The 19,257-nt window shown below is 37.3% G+C and overlaps 2 protein-coding genes across 2 annotated transcripts; one reads left to right on the top strand and one right to left on the bottom strand.

The window, feature by feature from the left end:
• Window positions 1–1,604: 1,604 nt before the first annotated feature.
• Window positions 1,605–2,538, bottom strand: LOC125131552 (olfactory receptor 6C2-like). The gene is given in 2 exon segments (XM_047788303.1): window positions 1,605–2,325; window positions 2,327–2,538. Coding segments are annotated over 2 exon segments (933 nt in total).
• Window positions 2,539–17,349: 14,811 nt separating this feature from the next.
• Window positions 17,350–18,303, top strand: LOC125130321 (olfactory receptor 6C2-like). Its single transcript, XM_047785699.1, has one exon. The coding sequence runs from the start codon at window positions 17,350–17,352 to the stop codon at window positions 18,301–18,303; it is 954 nt and encodes a 317-aa protein (XP_047641655.1).
• Window positions 18,304–19,257: the final 954 nt, after the last annotated feature.

Genomic DNA, 19,257 nt, shown 5'->3' with positions numbered 1-19,257 from the left:
CAAGGAATTAATTTCCAAAAGGTACAAAGAGCCTATACAGCTCAAAAAAAAAAAATTGAATAAGAGGCAGAAGATCTAAATAGACTTTTCTCCAAAGAAGATACAGATGATCAACAGGCACATGAAAAGATGCTTAATATCACTAATTACTAGAGAAATACAAATCAAAACTGGAATGAGGTGTTACCTCACACTAGTCAAAATGGCAATCATGAAAAGAAGTCTACAAAAAATAAATGTTACAGAGGGTATGGAGAAAAGGGAACCCTCCTACACACTTGGTGGGAATGCAAATTGGTATAGGCACTGTGGAAAACAGTACAGACATTCCTTAAACAACTAAATATAGAGCTACCATATGAGCCAGCAATCCCACTTCTGGCCATATATATCAAAAACAGGAAAACTCTAATTCAAAAGGATATATGCAACCCAATATTCATTGCAGCACTATTCACAATAGCCAAGACATGGAAACAACCTAAATGTCCATTGACAGATGTATGGATAAAGAAGGTGTGATACACATATGTAATGGAATATTACTTATCCATAAAAAAGAATGCAAATATGCCATTTGCAGCAACATTGATGGACCTAGAGATTATCATACTAAGTGAAATAAATCAGACAAATATCATGAAATCACTTATATGTGGAATCTAAAAAAATGATACAAAAGAACTCATTTACAAAACAGAAATAGACCCACACACATAGAAAACAAACTTATGGTTACCAAAGTGGGAAAGGAGGGAGGGATAAATTAGTAATTTGGGATTAACAGATACACACTACTACATATAAAATAGATTAAAAAAATAAGTACCTACTGTATAGCACAGGGAACTATATTCAGTATGTTGTATTAACCTATAGTGGAAAAGAACTTGAAAAAGAATAGATATATCTGTACATATTATAACTGAATGACATACACGTACACCTGAAACATCATAAACCAAGTGCCCTTCAATTTTTTTAAAAAAGAGAATGTCATTGATATTAGTATTTATACTGTAATATTTTTTCTCCATCCTGTATATCTGATTTGCTGATTATTTATTTTAATACATATCCTGTTAATAACTTTTGAATAACTTTTGTATTGAATTGGATCCATTCAATAAATATGTAAATTGTGATTCTAAAGTTTCCTCAGTAGTAAATGCTGTTTTGAAATCCTAAATCTTTATACTTATTCCTAATTTTAAAATACGTTTTGGGATTTTTATAACTATTTTCCTTGTCACACTTAGTTTCTTTTTAATATTAAAAGTACTCTTTCTTCTTAATATTATTTCTCTCTGTAAGGAAAGATAATTCACTAAGTTTTTTGGGTTTTTTTGGTTTTTTTTTTTTTTTTTTTGAAAAATGATGTGCAGGAAAAGTTGAGAGTGGGGTCATCCTTAGATTTCCTGAAACAACTGTTTTTTTCTTTTGTATAAAGGTTATAATCCTGAAAGAGTTTGGTTTATAAGAGGACAACAGGAGTGACCTGATCAAAATCAATATAGAACGGAAGACAAAATCTAGTTCAGAGAGAGACACGATAGGAGAGACACACAAGAAAACTTCTTAGGGATCCTGACTTCAACATTCCCCTAGTTCTTTGAGAGTGATATAATTCTTTGGACTGAGTCGTTAAAGGCTTGTTTCACTTGTTTGTTCCTCAGAGTATAAATAAATGGGTTTAACATGGGGGAAATGGAAGTAGCGAGTATCGTCACTCCCTTATTAAGGGTCGTTTCATCTTTTGCTGAAGGTTTGATGTAGACAAAGATGCAGCTGCCGTAGGTGATGGAAACCACAATCATGTGGGAAGAACAGGTAGAAAAGGCTTTTGTCCTTTGCTGGGCAGAGGGGAATCCTAGAATTGTTCTGATGATATACACGTAGGACAAAACCACACACACGAGCGTCAGGATAAAGATCAGCACAGAGCCAGCAAGAGTCATCTGTTCAATGAACCTTGTCTCTGAGCAGGCGATCTTCAGGAGTGGATTAACATCACAGACAAAGTGGTCAATGACATTAGAGTCACAGAAGTCCAGGGCCAGTCCGAAGCTAAACGGTGGGGAGATGATCAACAAGGTGGCCATCCGACAGCAGAAGACGATCCTTCGGCAGACCCTGTGGTTCATGATGGTCACGTAATGCAGGGGTTTGCAGATGGCCACGTAGCGGTCAAAAGACATGGCGGCCAAGAGAAAAAATTCTGTTACTGCAAACACGTCTGTGAAAAATAGTTGGCATGCACACGCGTTATAGGTAATGGCCCTGTCACCTGTTGATATACTGTACAAGCATCTAGGAATGCAGGCAGAAGGAGATTTCTAAGAAGGAAAAATTTTGGAGAAAAAAGTACATGGCAGTTTTGAGATGAGAATCCACTAATACGAGGAGGAGGATGATCAGGTTGCCAGTTAGACTCAACATGTAGGTGAGAAGGAGAAATAGAAAAATCAAAATCTGCATGTGCGGGTCATCTGTCAATCCTAGGAGAATGAAACGGGTTAGTGACGTGTGGTTTCTCATTGCTGGGTCCCGAGTTCTGCGCAATCTGCATGTAAAACTGAAGAAGGTAAGATCTGAGAAGAGGGTGAGAAAAATGTTTAGAATGACTTTTGTTTAGGAAAGCAGGGTAATGTATTTTACATGCATTTTTTTATTTGATAGTTTAAAGTAATTGATGTTGTCAGTCAGCTCTGTTGATATGTCATTTGATAGGTTGGAAACTTGGCTTTCAAACATTTTTTGACCACAACATACAATACGATAGACATTTTATACGACAGTCCAGCGTACATGCACACACACACACACAAATATATTCTTACATGTGTCTGAAACCAAAATTTCAAGAAAATTAGACACTCTGCTCTGGGATGTTTTCTATACAATCCATAAAAATATTGAGTCACTATGCCATACGCCTGAAACTAATATAATATTGTAAGTCAACTATATTTCAATTTAAAATTAATAAATATAAATATCATCAAAATGATTTCACAGTCTACTAAACAGTCATAACCTGTATTTGAAAATATATTTAATTTTTAGAGCATCTTTAAATGATATATTCCAAGTAAAGTATAAATTTCCCTGAAATTTTTTTTAAGGAATGCCATTCTTTTAATTTATATTTTGGAATAGTTTTTTTTTTTCCATATTATACTTGTCACCCAGGAACAATGATATCACAAACTTTAGGGTATCTTTTTTCAAAGAATTTTCGCCTTATCACTAACTCAGATTTTACCCAGTTTTAATTATCTACATTCTCTGATACATCTTCATTTTGCCAAATCCCTGACCCAATTTCCAGGGATTGTTGTTGGCTTCTTTTTTCCTGGATAAATTGAAAACTCATAAGGGTTTCTACATTCATTTGACAAAGCAATTGAAGATTCTATTCCACTGCCATGATCAAGCCCATATTTATCTACAAAGGATAATTCCTGTATTAAGAAATTCCTTTCCTAAATATTTCCCATGACTTCCTCGAATTCTTTATGTCTTTGTCTGATTGTCACTGATTGTCCACCTTGGTGCACAACACAGGGAGTATTTTGACTCATACCAAATTCGCCAAATTAAAAGATGTTCAATGCAAAGCTCAAGGATACTATTCTTAATGTTTTCAATTCAATCTGATATTTGCCTGAAACACTCAAGAACCCTTGTTATCAAGTCGCTGATGTTATAATCAGCTCTACAAGTATTAACGACATTATTCAATCTCACTTCTATCCTTAAGTTTTAATAATTTTCTTTAATTCCAGACTTCCAACCTGTTCCTCAACTGCTTATGGTATGTTTTCTGAACTCACTACTCCACTTAAACCACACTTGGCAAGTTTAACTGTTCTTTCTTTAGGTTTCAAGGAAGTAGAGTCATTTTATTTACACCTGTTGTTGCATTTGGTGCTATCAATCACTCCTCCTACTTATATTGTTCCAGATACTTTGTTTGCACCGTATCCACACTCCTGGTTGTTGTTTTGCCCATCTGGTTTCCCATGGAAAATTATCTCTTCCCCTATTCAGCTTTATCTATATGTTTTCCCTGGAAATTAATTAAATCCCATGACTTCCATTTATCATTTAAAATTTGATAATTTTTAAACATCAAATCTTTTTTTTTTTTATGGCCACACTCGCAGCACATGGAAGATCCTGGGGGAGGGATTAAACCTGTACCTCCACAGCAACCTGAACCTCTGCATTCAGGTTCTTAACCCACTGCACCACAGTGAAAACTCCTAACCATTGCATCTTTGATGTGATCTCTTTATTTATTTATTTATTTTGTCTTTTCAGGGCTGCACCTGCAGCATATGGAGGTTCTCAGGCCAGGGGTTGAATCAGAGCTGCAGCTGCCAGCCTATGCCACAGCCACAGCTACAGCAACATGGCATCCGAACCATGTCTGTGACCTACACCACAGCTCATGGCAATGCTGGATCCTTAACGCACTGAGTGAGGCCAAGGACCAAACCTGCAACCTCATGATTCCTAGTCGGATTTGTTTCCCCTGTGCCATGATGGGAACTCCCTGATGTGATCTCTTTAAATGTTAAACATCTTCACCTGCTGATTTCACCGTCTCTCTAAGTGAACATGTTCACAATGGAATGCCTCATCAACTGCTCCTCTTGCCATAACTCCTGCCATACTCCTTGTTGACTATACTAAAACCAAAGCCAACACTGATTGCCCTACATTAACAACTGAGAACAAGCTATCATTGTCTTAGTGTAACTGTATCTTGAAACTTGGTTGACACTACAGGTACTTTTACTTAATTTTGTTGTTTCCCTGATTCAAACATGGTCAGTTGGTTGGCTGGTTGGTCGGTTGGTCTTGAAGTTATGGAGAGTAGGTCTAAAAGCACACCATAGGGAAAGTCAGGTATTGCAGTCATCTTACATGGACTACCTGTCTGGAAAGTATTGTCATCTAACCATTTGTATCTCACTCCCCCTGCTCATTCTGACTCATACCCAGCATTCAGGGACTTGTTCCTCTGTTTTCTGTTGGGATTCTTCAGAGGAGTCTCCAAATCTCCCAAACCACATTAAGACCTTTCTATGTGTTTTGTCACAACCCTATGCTCAAGAGAGGATGCAAAAAAATTAGTGGAAATAGGATATTAATCTCATTTAATACAATAACCATGAACTGAAGAAGTCTGAGATATAGAATTAATTCTGTATTTCACTTTACCCTCAGATCTAATAAGTGGTTAAACAATTTATATTGTTTAATACACAGACTCAATTTTAAAACTCTGACACCTCTTACCTTTGCCATATCCCTGCCTATAATTCCAGGGATTCTTGTTGGCTTTTATATTCGGTGGAGGAAATGTTCTAAGAGGCCCTTAAATCACAATACAACCTAGCTCATATATACGTCTGCATTGAGGTCAAAAAGTGTTAACTGACTTATCACGGTGTTTCTCAGAGAAATAACTTTCCTTGTATGGCTTCTATTCATTTCCCTCAATATGCCTGTCAGAAACATATTAACACCAGAAAATGAGGAATCTTGAATTCTAGATTTGAACCAACAACTGCTCTGTGGTGGGTGTTCAGCCAGCACCAACTCAATACACTAACAACTGCTCAAATGTCTTCACTTATTGTTCAAGGCTATCAATAAAGTTTTTAAAAAATTGACAGATACATGTATACATTCTCTTTTCTCACATTATCCTGCTCCATCAAAAGTGAACCACATTCCACGTAAAAATTAAAAAAAAAAATTGAGCGAATACTGTAAAGTATCTATAATGGAAAAAATAAAAAACACTAAAATAATTTAAAAAAACCCCGCAATTTCTTTAGAAACTCCAAATAACCGACTGTGTGAGGGTGTTAGTTGATTGCTATAAAATATTCCTTTCCTGCAGAAGTAGGGGATACTCATATGCCCATTTCCCATAATGAATCTCCCAGAGTGGACAGGCTCCATTAAAGAGACGGTGGATGGACTTTGTTTTAAAATGTGATTTAGGATGAGCTCCGGCTCTCCCAAGTATGTGCACATCATGCATATAACAATAAACTGAACAAATATTAACAATAGATTAAATAATGACAGTAATAAAACAGAATAATGGACTCAAATATAGAAGAAGATTGCATATACAGCCCACCTACTTCTCTTTGCTTCAGGCTTGAGACTTCCAAAAATATGCAACTCCGGAAACTTCAGGCCTTGTCCCTGCTGTTAAATATCTTAAAAATTAAGTTGACACAATTATTTGACTGCTGTATCTTACTCCTCTTGCCTTTTAGAGTACTGAACATTTTAAAAAGGTATGGATATTAATCATAACAGCAGATAATTTCCAATTCAAGGCTGCTTCTAGAAGTCCTTCACTGCACCTGTTTTTAGGTTGTCTGCTATTTATTAACGCATAAACCCAGCCTTATCAGTTTCCACAATCAATTCAATATTATGAATTGTTTCTTATAATCAAAATTCAATTAACTATTCACATCACTAATTTTGGTAATAAATATCAAACTGTTTTTAGGAAATAATAATTTTCAGAGTTCCTGCGGAGGCACAATGGTTTGAGGATCTGACTGCGGCAACTAGAGTTGCTACAAAGGTGTGGGTTCCATCCCTGGAACAGCACAGTGGGTTAAAGCATCTGACATTGCCACAGCTATAGCAGAGGTCGCAGCTGTGGCTTGGATTTATTCCCTAGCCTGGGAACTTCCACATGCCACAGGAGAAGCCATACAAAAAATAAGAAAAGAAAAGAAATATAATTTTCTAAGTCTCTCAAAGACCACAGACATAATGGTTTCAATTGGTTATTTATTTCTGAGAGTTAGAAGAATGAGGAATACGTTTTCACAGGCTTGGACATGGACTTCTAGGGGGTCAATCTTACTTATTAACCCATCCTCACCTCACAGGCAGCTCGGGGATGCCAATGATATATCAGATCCTTTTGGTTCTACCTTTTGGCCAAACTTTTCCTACCAAGGTATTTGTAATTGCTGCTCCAAGGTCTGAAGGAATATCAAGAACTCGTTTCTGTTTGGAGAGACATGATAACTGAACCTTCCTAAACAAAAATGAGAATTTCTGACGGTAAGAAGACTGATGTTTGTTTTATGTGCCAAACATGAATCCAAGTGATAAACATGAATCCTAGGTGAATTAGGTTTTAAAGTCATTTATGAATCTTTTGAGCAATCATTTGGCAAAGATCGTGAAACACGTAGCCATGGGGACAGTGTCTTCAGAGAGCTGAAGATTCCACAATGACATTCAACACAGGACATTCACACAAAATGAAAATAAGATGACAAAGAATAAGTCTACATTCCCTTCCTCTTGTTTAAAGACATCTACCGTTACTAATAGCTGCTAACAGAATAATTTCCTCTTTCTCCATTTTTACCTTAAGTAATTGCTAGTTATTATAAAGTAGACACAAAATTTTATTTGTGGTTACCCATAATGTATAATTTTGGGGTTGTTTATACTTTCTCCTTTTGTTTTTTATAATTTTGGTAATTTACATATAACATAAAATTTACCATCTCTATCAATTTAAAGGTACAGTTCAGTAGTACTAAGTACATTCCTATTTTTGTGTATTACCCTTCATCTTTAACACACTTATTTTTTCTTGCAATATCTATTAATTGCTGTTTATTATAAAGAGTAAAGTAATTTCTTTTTATTGTTTAAAATTGTTATTTATGGAGTTCCCACTGTGGCATGGTAGGTTAAGGATCCAGCATTGCTACAGATGTGGCACAGGTCACCACTCTGGTTCGGATTGGATTCCTGGCCTGGGAGCTTCCATAGGACCCAATGTGACCAAAAAAGTAATAATAAATTAATTAATTCAATTGCATTGCTATTTATTACAAAATTAAACTAAAAAATATAAAATTTAAACTTAATATAATACCCACCCATAATATCTCAGGTTATACCTTTCCAGAAATCTCCTATGTAAAAATATTCATATTAATTGGTAGATTCACAAATGTGAAACTTTCTATACCAGTTGTTTCTCAAGCTAATTTATAAATAAAATTTTCAATAAACTTTTTTAATCTCAATAATTATAAATTTGTGTCATCATTTGGGGAACTATGTCATATTCCTTCTTGGAGCATTCCATCATAATTTGAAATCAATTCTAACCAGTGAAACTTTGTGATGTCTAAAAACATGTTTCACTACCATAAAAAAATGACTTCCTCAAAACGATTATATGATTCTACAATTTTTATTATAAATCTTTGCAGTTTCTTTTTAAAATCAATGATCAGTTGTGACACACAATGCATTTTTATCAAATATCTTTGTCTACAACATTCTTGGCAGGGAAAACAGAAAAATACCGGAAGGAATTAAAATAAAAATATACGAAAACTGGAGTTCTCGTTGTGGCTCCATGTGTCAAGAACGAGACTGGTATCCATGAGGATGTGGGTTCAATCCCTGGCCTTGTTCATTGGGTTAAGGATCTGGTGTTGATGCAAGCTGTGATGTAGGTTCCAGACATGGCTCAGATCTGGCATTGCTGTGGTGTTGGCTGGAAACCATAGCTCTGATTCAAACCTCTAGCCTGAGAACTTCTGTATGCCATATCTGCTGCCCTAAAATAAATAAATAAACAAATAAAATCTCAAGTTACTTTTCAGAAATAAATTCATATTTTCTCATTGTCACATATATTCATATCTATCCTTTATAACTTTCTTTCATATCAATTCTTCATTTTTAAAATGAGGTATGCTTTTCTATTTTTAAATTATGTTTGTTGAATACCAAAGTGAAATATTTCAAGATTGAATTTGATAGTTGTCTTCCTATATTTCTCATTATATTTGACATCTTCTGAAGAGGATTTATCTGTGTTTTTGTATTATGTGTGGTTACTCTCAAGATATATTTGAGGGTATTTCAAAGTTTATACTTTCTCATTTTATTTTTTTATAATTTTGGTAAATTACACATAGTGTAAAATTGACCATCTCAACTACTTTCAAGAATACAGTTCATAAGTATTAAGCACATTCTTTTGGTCATGGATTTCCCTTAATACTTTAACACACATATTTAATTTTGACTTTTCTTGCAATATCTAGGAAGAGCTGCTATCTAGATCCTCATTCCTAATAAGGAAAATCTTTTAGACTGCTTTTTTTTCCTTTTTCCACTTGTTCTGAACTATTTAATAGGAGACTGTTGACTCATGTCCTATGTTGCGATGGTAAGGTTTTCTTTCTTTCTTTCTTTCTTTTTTTTTTGTCTTTTTGCCTTTTCTTGAGCCACTCCCATGGATTATGGAGGTTCCTAGGCTAGGGGTCCAATCGGAGCTGTAGCCACCAGCCTACACCACAACAACGTGGATCTGAGCCGCGTCTGCAACCCACACCACAGCTCAGGGCAGTGCCGGATCCTTAACCCACTGAGCAAGGCCAGGGATCAAACCGGCGACCTCATGGTTCCTAATCGGATTTGTTAACCACTGTGCCACAATGGGAACTCCAAGGTTTTCTTTTTATTATAAATGTTATTTTAGTTTTAAGAATAAATATTATTCATATCTGTAACTACCCTACTCCTGTTACCCTAAAGATATTTTCATCTCTTGGATGAAAGCATGTTTTTCTTTCTTGGTGGAGTATACCATTACATAATTCTATTGGTTTTAATAAAATAAAACATTTTGATAGTTTTAATTTCTTAAATTGCATTAATTTGGTCTCAAACATGAATGGTTCCTTTCCCACGTGTATAATTTTCTATTAGAAATCATTTTCCTGGAGCAATTTCATTTTCTTTTACTAGGACTTCCAATGATGAACCTATTTCATATATTGATCCTTTAATACAATGCAATACAGTACACTGACAGATAATTATTCTTCAGAAGTGTTTAGGATTGTTTAAATTATTTTTCAATGTATTATTGAAGTATAGTTGTTTTTCAAGGTTGAGATAATTTCTGCTGTACAACAAAGTGATTCGATTATACATGTACACACATCCATTCTCTTTCAGATTTTTTTTCCCACATAAATTATCACAGAATATTGGGGAGAGTACTCTGTGAAGTGTTTAGTTTTTTCTCTTTTCTTCTATTTATATATATTCTTAATTTACCATTAGGTAATCATTTCCTTTTTATTTGATTCTCACTTGGTGATTAAAATGTTATTGACCAAGGAGGAATTTTTTTTCTCTATAATTGCATCTAATTTTCCTTTCCAGTTATTCTGTCTCTGGAGAGCACACTGCATGGTTATTAGGATCTATGGATTCATCTTCAAAGGCTCCACTTTTATTATTTGCTAAGTATATTTACTCTTTCCTTGTATTCAGAAGTTACTTGCTACAGGGAATTGGATCACGAGGTGGAGCAGGAGGACACAGAATTCATCTCCCCCATGAATATGCCAGAGATACATTTACATGTGGAACAAGTAAACTAAAACTGAAAACTAACTGGACACTGGCAGAAAGACTCCCGTACAAACAACTCTATAAGAAAGAACCACCCAGAATCGAGGAGGAAGGAAAGAAAAGCGATCATCAAGTTGGGACCTGTGCTCCTGGGAGGGATCAGAGGAGAGGGCAGATTACATAGGCAGAGATCCTCCGTGGGAGTGGGCAGTGTGAGCCACCTATTGCCCCAGCCCCGAGGTCTGACAATGCCGACAAGCCCTTGGCATATAGGAGGGCCCGTGGGACTAACAGGAGGCTTTGGGAAGCTTAGACTCTGATTGTGAGGAATGCACAATGCTTGGATGCTCCCAAGACAGGGAGGGGAGGGTGGATTGAGAACACAATGAGGATGGCAGGTGCCTAGGTCTGAGCCCAGCAAGCACACAAGCAAGAACTCTTGCTTCACAATGCAGCAACATGGTGGAACAAGTGCAGCCACGACCAAGCAGAGAACTCAGCCAGGAGACACAGAGGAGGCCCAGACCCAAAGCAGCATCTGAGCAGGGAAGGGGCAGTTATCTCTGATGGTGGCCAGACCACCACAGCCCACAGCCAGACATGGACCCATATGCACTTCAAAGAAAATCCTACAAAATATTAAAAGAAATTAAATGAGTGGGAATGCCATGTTAATGGATTGGAAGAATCCATACTCTAAAATGTAAATTGTTTTCAAATCAATCCTTTGATGTAGAACAAACTCCATCAAAATCCTAGCAAATTATTTTTGTGTCAATTAACAATGCGATTCTAAAATTTATATGGACAGCAGAGGCCCAAGTATAAGAATAATAATAATAAAACAACACTTCCCTGAAAAAGAAGAAAACTATACTGACAATAATATAGAAAAACAGATGGAGAGGCCAGGACAGGAAGTGCAGAAAGATACCCCTGCGAATGTGCCCTTGCCTCCGTTTCTCCAAGCTGTCTGTCTCTGAATCCCTGATGCCCTTGGCCTCTCCATTCCTACCTCAGTCTGAATTTCCCTCTGCCCAGGAAAAGCTCCAGTATCGCTGCTTTGGAGGGCGTGATGCTATCAGGACCTATGGAATTTTCACTGTTTACCATGGATGGGGAGGAGGCTCCAGGGCAGCACAGGAAATTACACGCACATGTGGATTCTATGATTCCAGCTCAGTTATCTGAGTTCCCAGCTGGGCTACTTAGCTTCATAAAAAGCTGGCCCTGTTAGCAGTGTCGAAACATGGGAGCAAGCTCTGGATTCATAACCAAACAGTGTATATTGAACATAAGACACTCAGACCCTGCGTTCTTGACAAGCAGAATGACATGTGTGGGTGTAACACAGTCCCAGCATGTTTTGAATATGAAATTACAGTGATTAATATGACAATACTGATTAGTTCTACCTTGAAATAAGAACAATGGATGAACTGGATTACATGATCAACAGAATGATATCATTAAATATTAACTCTCCAAAACATTGAAATAAGATGGCTTATAAACTAATGAGCAGGAGTTCTCACTGTGGCTCAGCAGAAACAAACCTGACTAGCATCCAAGAGGATTTGGATTCCATCCCTGGCCTCGCTCAGTGGGTTGGGGATCCAGCATTGTGAGAGATGTGGTGTAGGTCACAGACAGCTCTGATCTGGCATTGCTGTGGCAATGGTGTGGGCCTGCAGCTGTAGTTCCCATTCAACACCTAACCTGGAAACTTCCATGTGCTGCACATGCAGCCTTTAAAAAGGGAAAACAAAAACAAAACAAAACAAAAAAAACAACAACTACTGAGCAGAAGGAGTTCCCGTTGTGGCTCAATGGGTTAAGAACCTGACTAGCATCCATGAGGATGCAGGTTCAATCCCCAGCCTTGCACAGTGGGTTAAGGATCTGGTTTTGCTGTGGCTGTGGCATAGGCCTGCAGCTGCAAGCTACAACTCCAATTCAACTCCAAGCCTGGGAAATGCCACAGGACATAGAGACAGCCCTAAAAAAACAAAACAAACAAACAAACAAAAACCTAAGAAGCAGATATTTGGAGGACTGACTTGAGTAGATCACATGAGGGTGTAGTGTAACAAAACTCATCAGCTGACCCCCAGCGTTTAGACCATGTAAAAAGGATGAGAATCTGATTGTCTTTTTATCATCTGACATTTTTTTCCCCTGCAACTGATGCTATTATGCTTTCATTTCTCATCTCTGTGGACACTGACATATGAGAGGTGATTAATTTCTTTCTTCTTTTTCCGCCAAAGATAATTTTACCATATATTCATCAGTGGTTTGAATAGGGTCACTAAGGGCATTTTTGTTTGTTCCCTTAATTATTCCCTATGCACTCAAGCATATAAAACCAACATATGCCATTTCTATCAAGGAAAATGTATCCATTTTTTGCAGCCCATTCACTTCACAGCCAGGGAGAGTTTCCAGCATTTATTTACCATTGTTTCCATTCTTGCAGTCACAGCATTAAGGGAAGTATTTATAACAGTCACATGAGAGACAGGCACTCTCATCAGATTCCATTTGCGACGTGGTGATGTTTGGTAGCTCACTGCACATTACCTTGCATTTGCAGACACTCTTACCTGGAAGAGTATGCAGAGCTTAAAAGTAGGGCAAAGTCAACTCAAAATTATACTTACTAGCACCCAGTATTTCTCAGACTCATGAAGGAACTTTGGGTTAAATTTCCTGAAAAGTCATGGGGAACCACCAGAAAGTAAGTATGAAATGTTTGTCATTTATGTGCCTAAAAGTTCGAAAACTGGAACCATGGAAGGTGTGCAAAAGCAGCCCTTAGGGAAAGGCAGTGAGTTTAAAACTTTCAGCTGGAATCTGAGTCCAAGAAGTACCTTCATATTCAGAGAGGGTTTGAAAAGTAATCTTTGAGCTGCCACTTTGTTCTATGTAACATGGTAATCAATCTGAACATGACTCTTGGGTTGTGATCTTGGAAGAGATTAGACTTAAGGGTAAGACCAGCTATGTACACAGCAGTGTTGGCACTGCCATGGCATAATGAGAGGGGCCAAAAATGAATCTCAAAAAAGTATTCCTCATGTTTTCATGGTCTCTTAGAACATGAGGGTTAGAAACAGCTTCAAAGGGGCAACCACCCCTTTCCATCACTCTGCTAAATGATTATTTAACTTATCCTTAAACATTTCCAGTCCATCCCTTGGGCTGCCTCAGTCCTGTCCAAATCCATAATAATTAAAGTTACATTAATTAGGTCAGACCACATTCTAGGATTTTAGAGCCTCTGAAGTTAATTGTTCTTTTACTAGTGCACTCAAATAACTCACATATGTAAAATGTAAAAACAGCAAAAAAAGTAAAAGGAGTTCTCTGGTGGCTCAGTGGGTTAAGCATCCAGCATTGCCATTGCTATGGCTCTGGTTACTGGTGTGGCAAAGGTTCAGTACCTGGCCTGGGAACTTCCACATGCACCAGAAGCCACCGCACAACTGCACAAAAAAAAAAAGGATTTAAAATAGGTTCGTTTGTTATTAATTGAAAACATCATAAGATCAGATAAACATAATGATGATTATTTTGGAATTAAATGACTATAATTAAAATAAAGTGGCAAACCTCACTTACAAGAAATATACCAATAAAATCCAAATATCAGGATATCTTGTTAGTAAAATACATTAAAAACAATCTCCAAAGCAATAATTCTCAAATTCCTAAGGCTTCGGGAAATCAAGATTCTTACTTACAAAGAGTGAAACTACACATGGGGATATATTTCTTAAAGGACTAGTTTAGCACTAAATGTGGGAAGCCCTTTAGTCAATATTTCTTTTTTGACCAGTTCTTAAAAGTGAACTCTGATATGTTTTAAAAGAAAAGAGTTCTATATAAGAATGTCCACTAAAAGATTATTTTAGAAAAAATGGAAAAAATTTTGATGCTCAATATTAAAAATACTATCATTTTCTTCTTTACATATTGGAATATAATATGAAAAGCTGTGTTTGTTTTTTTGTCTTTTCTAGGGCCGAGCCCACAGCATATGGAGGTTCCCAGGCTAGGGATATAATCAGAGCTGTAGCCGCCAGCCTTACACCACAGCCACAGCAACGCCAGATCCAAGCTGCATATGCAAACTCTACCACAGCTCATGGCAATGCTGGATCCTTGACCCACTGAGCAAGGCCAGGGATTGAACCCGCAACCTCATGGTTCCTAGTCGGGTTTGATAACCACCCCACCAAGCCACGACGGGAACTCCGAAAGCTGTGTTTTTAAAGAATATTTAATGACATGAGGCAAAGACATTGTAAGTACTCTAAAACCAACTGCATGAATAAAGTGAGGTTAAGTGAGGAAAATATCAAATATTATTTACATATAAAATTAATTTCACAAAGTATAAATAACTGCCTTATACAACTATATACGTAGAAACAGATTGTAAATAAATTCAACAAGTGATGAGTAATGAGGAACTCTGTGTGATGTGATTCTAGAAAGCCTTGCTTTCTTTCTTATAGTTGTCTTTTGTTTCTAGATGAATGTAGAGAATAAATATGTGTTTTTATTTTATTGGCATTAATGTAATGTTATTATCTTTAAAGACAAAAATAATAAATAACAATTCTCCATATTTCAAAATGATTCCTTGATAGCAGGAAGTGAAACAGTCATAGCCTAAAACAACAGTATTAAATATAATGTCTTTGTGTTACGATTTTCTTCTTAAAGTAAGCATTCAAACAGTGGTGTGAAGTTATTTGCAAATCTCATTCCACCATGTCCTCTGAACTGAGAACACAGACTATGTATTTTTATGGTATGCAGCGGTGTACCACCCATGATGTTAAATGGAAGTCAGTGTATTGGGCAGCATGAGCATTGGGGTCCACGGGTAGAAAGAAGGAGCTGAGGACAACTTTGGAGGCACTAAGTGGGAAGATGTGTAGCTCTCAAGAAACCACCACATCAGCCTCAGAGAGCAATCCCTGCACAGGCACACCTTATTTAAAAGTGGCCGACACTTAGGCGAACCCTTTATGCTACAAGAGAAGGTCAGCAGGATTTTTCTAGGAAGGTGTTGCTAAATCCTATCACATCCTGGCAACCCTCCTTATAGAAAAGACAAGTTGCCTTCCCTAGGCCAAGAGGGAAACAGCACTTAAGGTATTTCCTAGGGAATATCTTAAACATCACATAAAAAAAAATTCACATTACAAAGGAATTGATATCTCCTAAGAAGATACCATCTAGCCATTTTACTGAAGTAACCCAGATGCCCTGGAGATATCATTTGCAGTTAGGGATCATTTGAAAAGCTAACATTTTGTGACTAATAGAACTGACTAAGGATGAGCAATTGTCCCAACTTCTGAAATGACAATGTTTCTGGAAACATGGAATCTTTGGATCCAATTTGAACTGGCTTAAATTCCAGCTCTGATATTTCTTAGAAGTTCAATATATGCTCATGCCTGAGAGAGTGAGTGAATAGATCAGAAAAGTGAGAAATGAAAAACTGCTCAAGGGCTTCCTGGAAGATGATGAAATGATGGCTGTTTGCCATGATCCTCAAAGGAAGCAACATAGGGAGGCAACCTTGTAGGGAAGCGCCTAAGGATGGATTGTGGGTTTTCAGCTTTTAAGAATAGTCACACTTAACAGCAAGTTTTATTTATTCTCTGTGTCATATTTAGTCCTTGTTAATGTTAATGCCTGACAATCCCCGTTCTTTGGAGGAATAAGCACAGAATGTGAGTCTCTTCTTGGGCCAGGCTGCTGAGAACAAAGAGGGACGTCCTGTAGCACTGATAGGGTAGCTGTGATTAATGACATTCCCAATGGTAAGGTGTGTTTTCGGAGAAAGAAATCATGGCAAAGAAGGCAGTGCTTCCCCAAGAAATATTCTCCCTCATCTGCATCTTGGAGGATATAGATTTTATGTTATTAAGGGAGTTGGAAAGCAGCCTCAGAGGGCATTTGGGAGCTAAAATGTCTATGCATAAACTACAGAACCCCAGGGAGATTCTGTAAGGATCTTAGTGCAAAGCCTAAGGACAGGATTCTGTTCCCTGGGGGAAACCATCAAACATCCCCCTTTCTAGGGTTTGGGAAGGCTTAGGAAGAGGGAGACATTAGACAATGGATAGATTTTGAAACAGGAATTCAAGGAAGGAAACAAAACAGAGGCTGGTCAAACTGATTCACAAGAGAGACACAAACTCTAACATTTTACCATATTATCTATTGTGAAAGGAGTGCAAAGAAGAAAGCTGGAAGAGGATGGGACTCAGGAAATTTCCAGATAACTCTCTGATACTGCTCCCAGGTCATCCAAACAGTAAAATCTTATCCAGGATGCTGGGGGATTAAGAAATTATTTGAAGGGGACAAATGCTGCAAAGCACAGAAAATAGTATGACTAAGCCACTGATGGTAATTGCTCTAAGGTATGAGAATGATATGTTGATGTGCTGTAATCACAAGTGGGAAAATACATTTTTATCCATTTTTTATATTAACGGTCATTTGTGGATCTCCTGCTCTACACTGAGGACGGGAGGACCAAGATGGCTGCCAAATCTCTGGGGGCTGTGAGATCTACTTTTTAATTGTCCTGTGCTGCAGTGGACGCTTCCATAAACCAAATTCCAAAGATGAATATTTTTCATAAACTACAGTCTGAAGAGCAAGGGAAAACAGAGTCCAAGGAAATGAAGCATGATGCACTCACTAACATCGTGATTATTGATTACCAAGGGAAAATTCTAAAATGTGTTTCCACTGGCTTGTTTCACTACTTTTCTATACATAGCTTATTGAAATATTATTTTTACATTTTATTCCTCAGATTCAAAGTTTATGATTTATTAATACAGACTTCTTATGTATCTGATAACTGTGATGAAAAATCATTCTGCTATCACTTCCTTCATCCTACTAGGATTAACAGATGACCCACGACTCCAGGTGTTTCTTTCGGTATTCCTGTTTCTGACCTACATTTTCACTGTTGTTGGAAATCTAGTCATCATTCTCCTCACTCTGGTGGACTCTCACCTTAAAACACCCATGTACTTTTTCCTTCGGAATTTCTCCATCCTAGAGATAATATTTACAACTGTCTGTGTTCCTCGATTCCTGTATAGCATGACAACTGGGGACAAAAGCGTGACCTATAATGCTTGTATCATCCAGTTATTTTTTGTCATCCTTATTGGGGCAACAGAATTTTTTCTCCTAACGACCATGTCCTATGACCGCTACGTGGCCATCTGCAAGCCCCTGCACTACACCGCCATCATGAATGGAAGGATATGCACCACTCTTGTCCTTGGCTGTTGGCTGATTGGGTTAATTGTCGTACTCCCACCTCTCAGCCTAGGAGTTCAGCTAGATTTCTGTGACTCCAATCTCCTTGACCATTTTGGCTGTGATGCATCTCCTCTTCTAAAGATCGTGTGCTCAGACACTCAATACGTAGAACAACTTGTTTTAATCATGGCTGTGCTGACCCTCATGGTCACACTCGTCTGTGTGATTGTGTCCTACACCTACATCATCAAGTCCATTTTAAGGCTCCCTTCAGCCCAGCAGAGACAAAAGGCTTTCTCCACCTGTTCTTCCCACATCATTGTGGTCTCCATCACCTATGGAAGTTGCATCTTTATCTATATCAAACCAGCAAAGGAAGGAGTGGCCATTAATAAGGCGGTGTCCCTGCTCAACACTTCGGTTATTCCTCTGATGAACCCTTTCATTTATACGCTACGGAACAAGCAAGTCAAACAAGCCTTCAGGGACTTAATAAAAAAGATGGCTTTTCTTTCAAAGAATTAGGAAATGAAAAAGATTGTATAAATTTAAAATTTACACATATAAATATTTCATCTTTTACTGTCTTCTAATTAAAATCAATGAATTTCAAAGAATTAGGAAATGAAAAAGATTGTATAAATTTAAAATTTATACATATAAATATTTCATCTTTTACTGTGTTCTAATTCAAATCAACCGTACAGTCCTGAACTTACAGTCTAACTTACCACCAAAGCTTCTTTTCTATTACTCTGAGAACCATGGACTAAAGAAAGAACTGTAGTCTTAATTCAAATAGACCTTTCTGAAAAATAATGGTGGTGGGTACATGTATAACTGAGTCACTTGTCATACAGAAGAAATTATCACAACATTTTAAATCAACTATACTTCAATAAAGCTCAAAAAAAATAGACCTTTCATTGTTGTTCACTCTTCTAAGTGAGCATGAAAATAAATTTCCAGATGGTCCCAATAATACCTCATCATGCTTATGTCTGAATCACAAAAATGCAGTAACCAAAATAAGAGTGGTCTTTTTCCAATTGTTTCTTTCAATGTATAGCTTTTCCAGGTCAAATATTATTTATCTCATGATTCCTTCCTATTCTACCATCCACTGTTTCTAAAACAGGATAATGGGTAGAGATAATTTGTTTCTCTTTTCTATTGATTGATTGATTGATTTTTGTCTTTTGGTTTTTTAGGGCTACCCCTATGGCATATGGAGGTTGCCAGGCTAGGGGTTAATTCGGAGCTGTAGCCACTGGCCTACACAACAGCCATAGCAATGCGGGATCTGAGCCATGTCTGTGATCTACACCACAGCTCACAGCAATGCCGGATCCTTAACCTACTGAGCAAGCCCAGGGATCAAACTCTAGTCCTCATGGATACTAGTTGGGCTTGTTCACTACTGAGCCACGACAGGAACTCCTCTCTCTCATTTTTTAATGGAACCTCATTACTACAGAC

The sequence above is a fragment of the Phacochoerus africanus genome, chromosome 7 (genome assembly GCF_016906955.1).
Source record: "Phacochoerus africanus isolate WHEZ1 chromosome 7, ROS_Pafr_v1, whole genome shotgun sequence".
NCBI classification, from domain to species: domain Eukaryota; kingdom Metazoa; phylum Chordata; class Mammalia; order Artiodactyla; family Suidae; genus Phacochoerus; species Phacochoerus africanus.
This window is presented reverse-complemented; position numbering and strand designations above follow the sequence as displayed.

Coding starts and splice junctions, on each gene's coding strand:
- LOC125130321 (XM_047785699.1), top strand. CDS start 17,350: ATGTATCTGATAACTGTGATGAAAAATCATTCTGCTATCACTTCCTTC.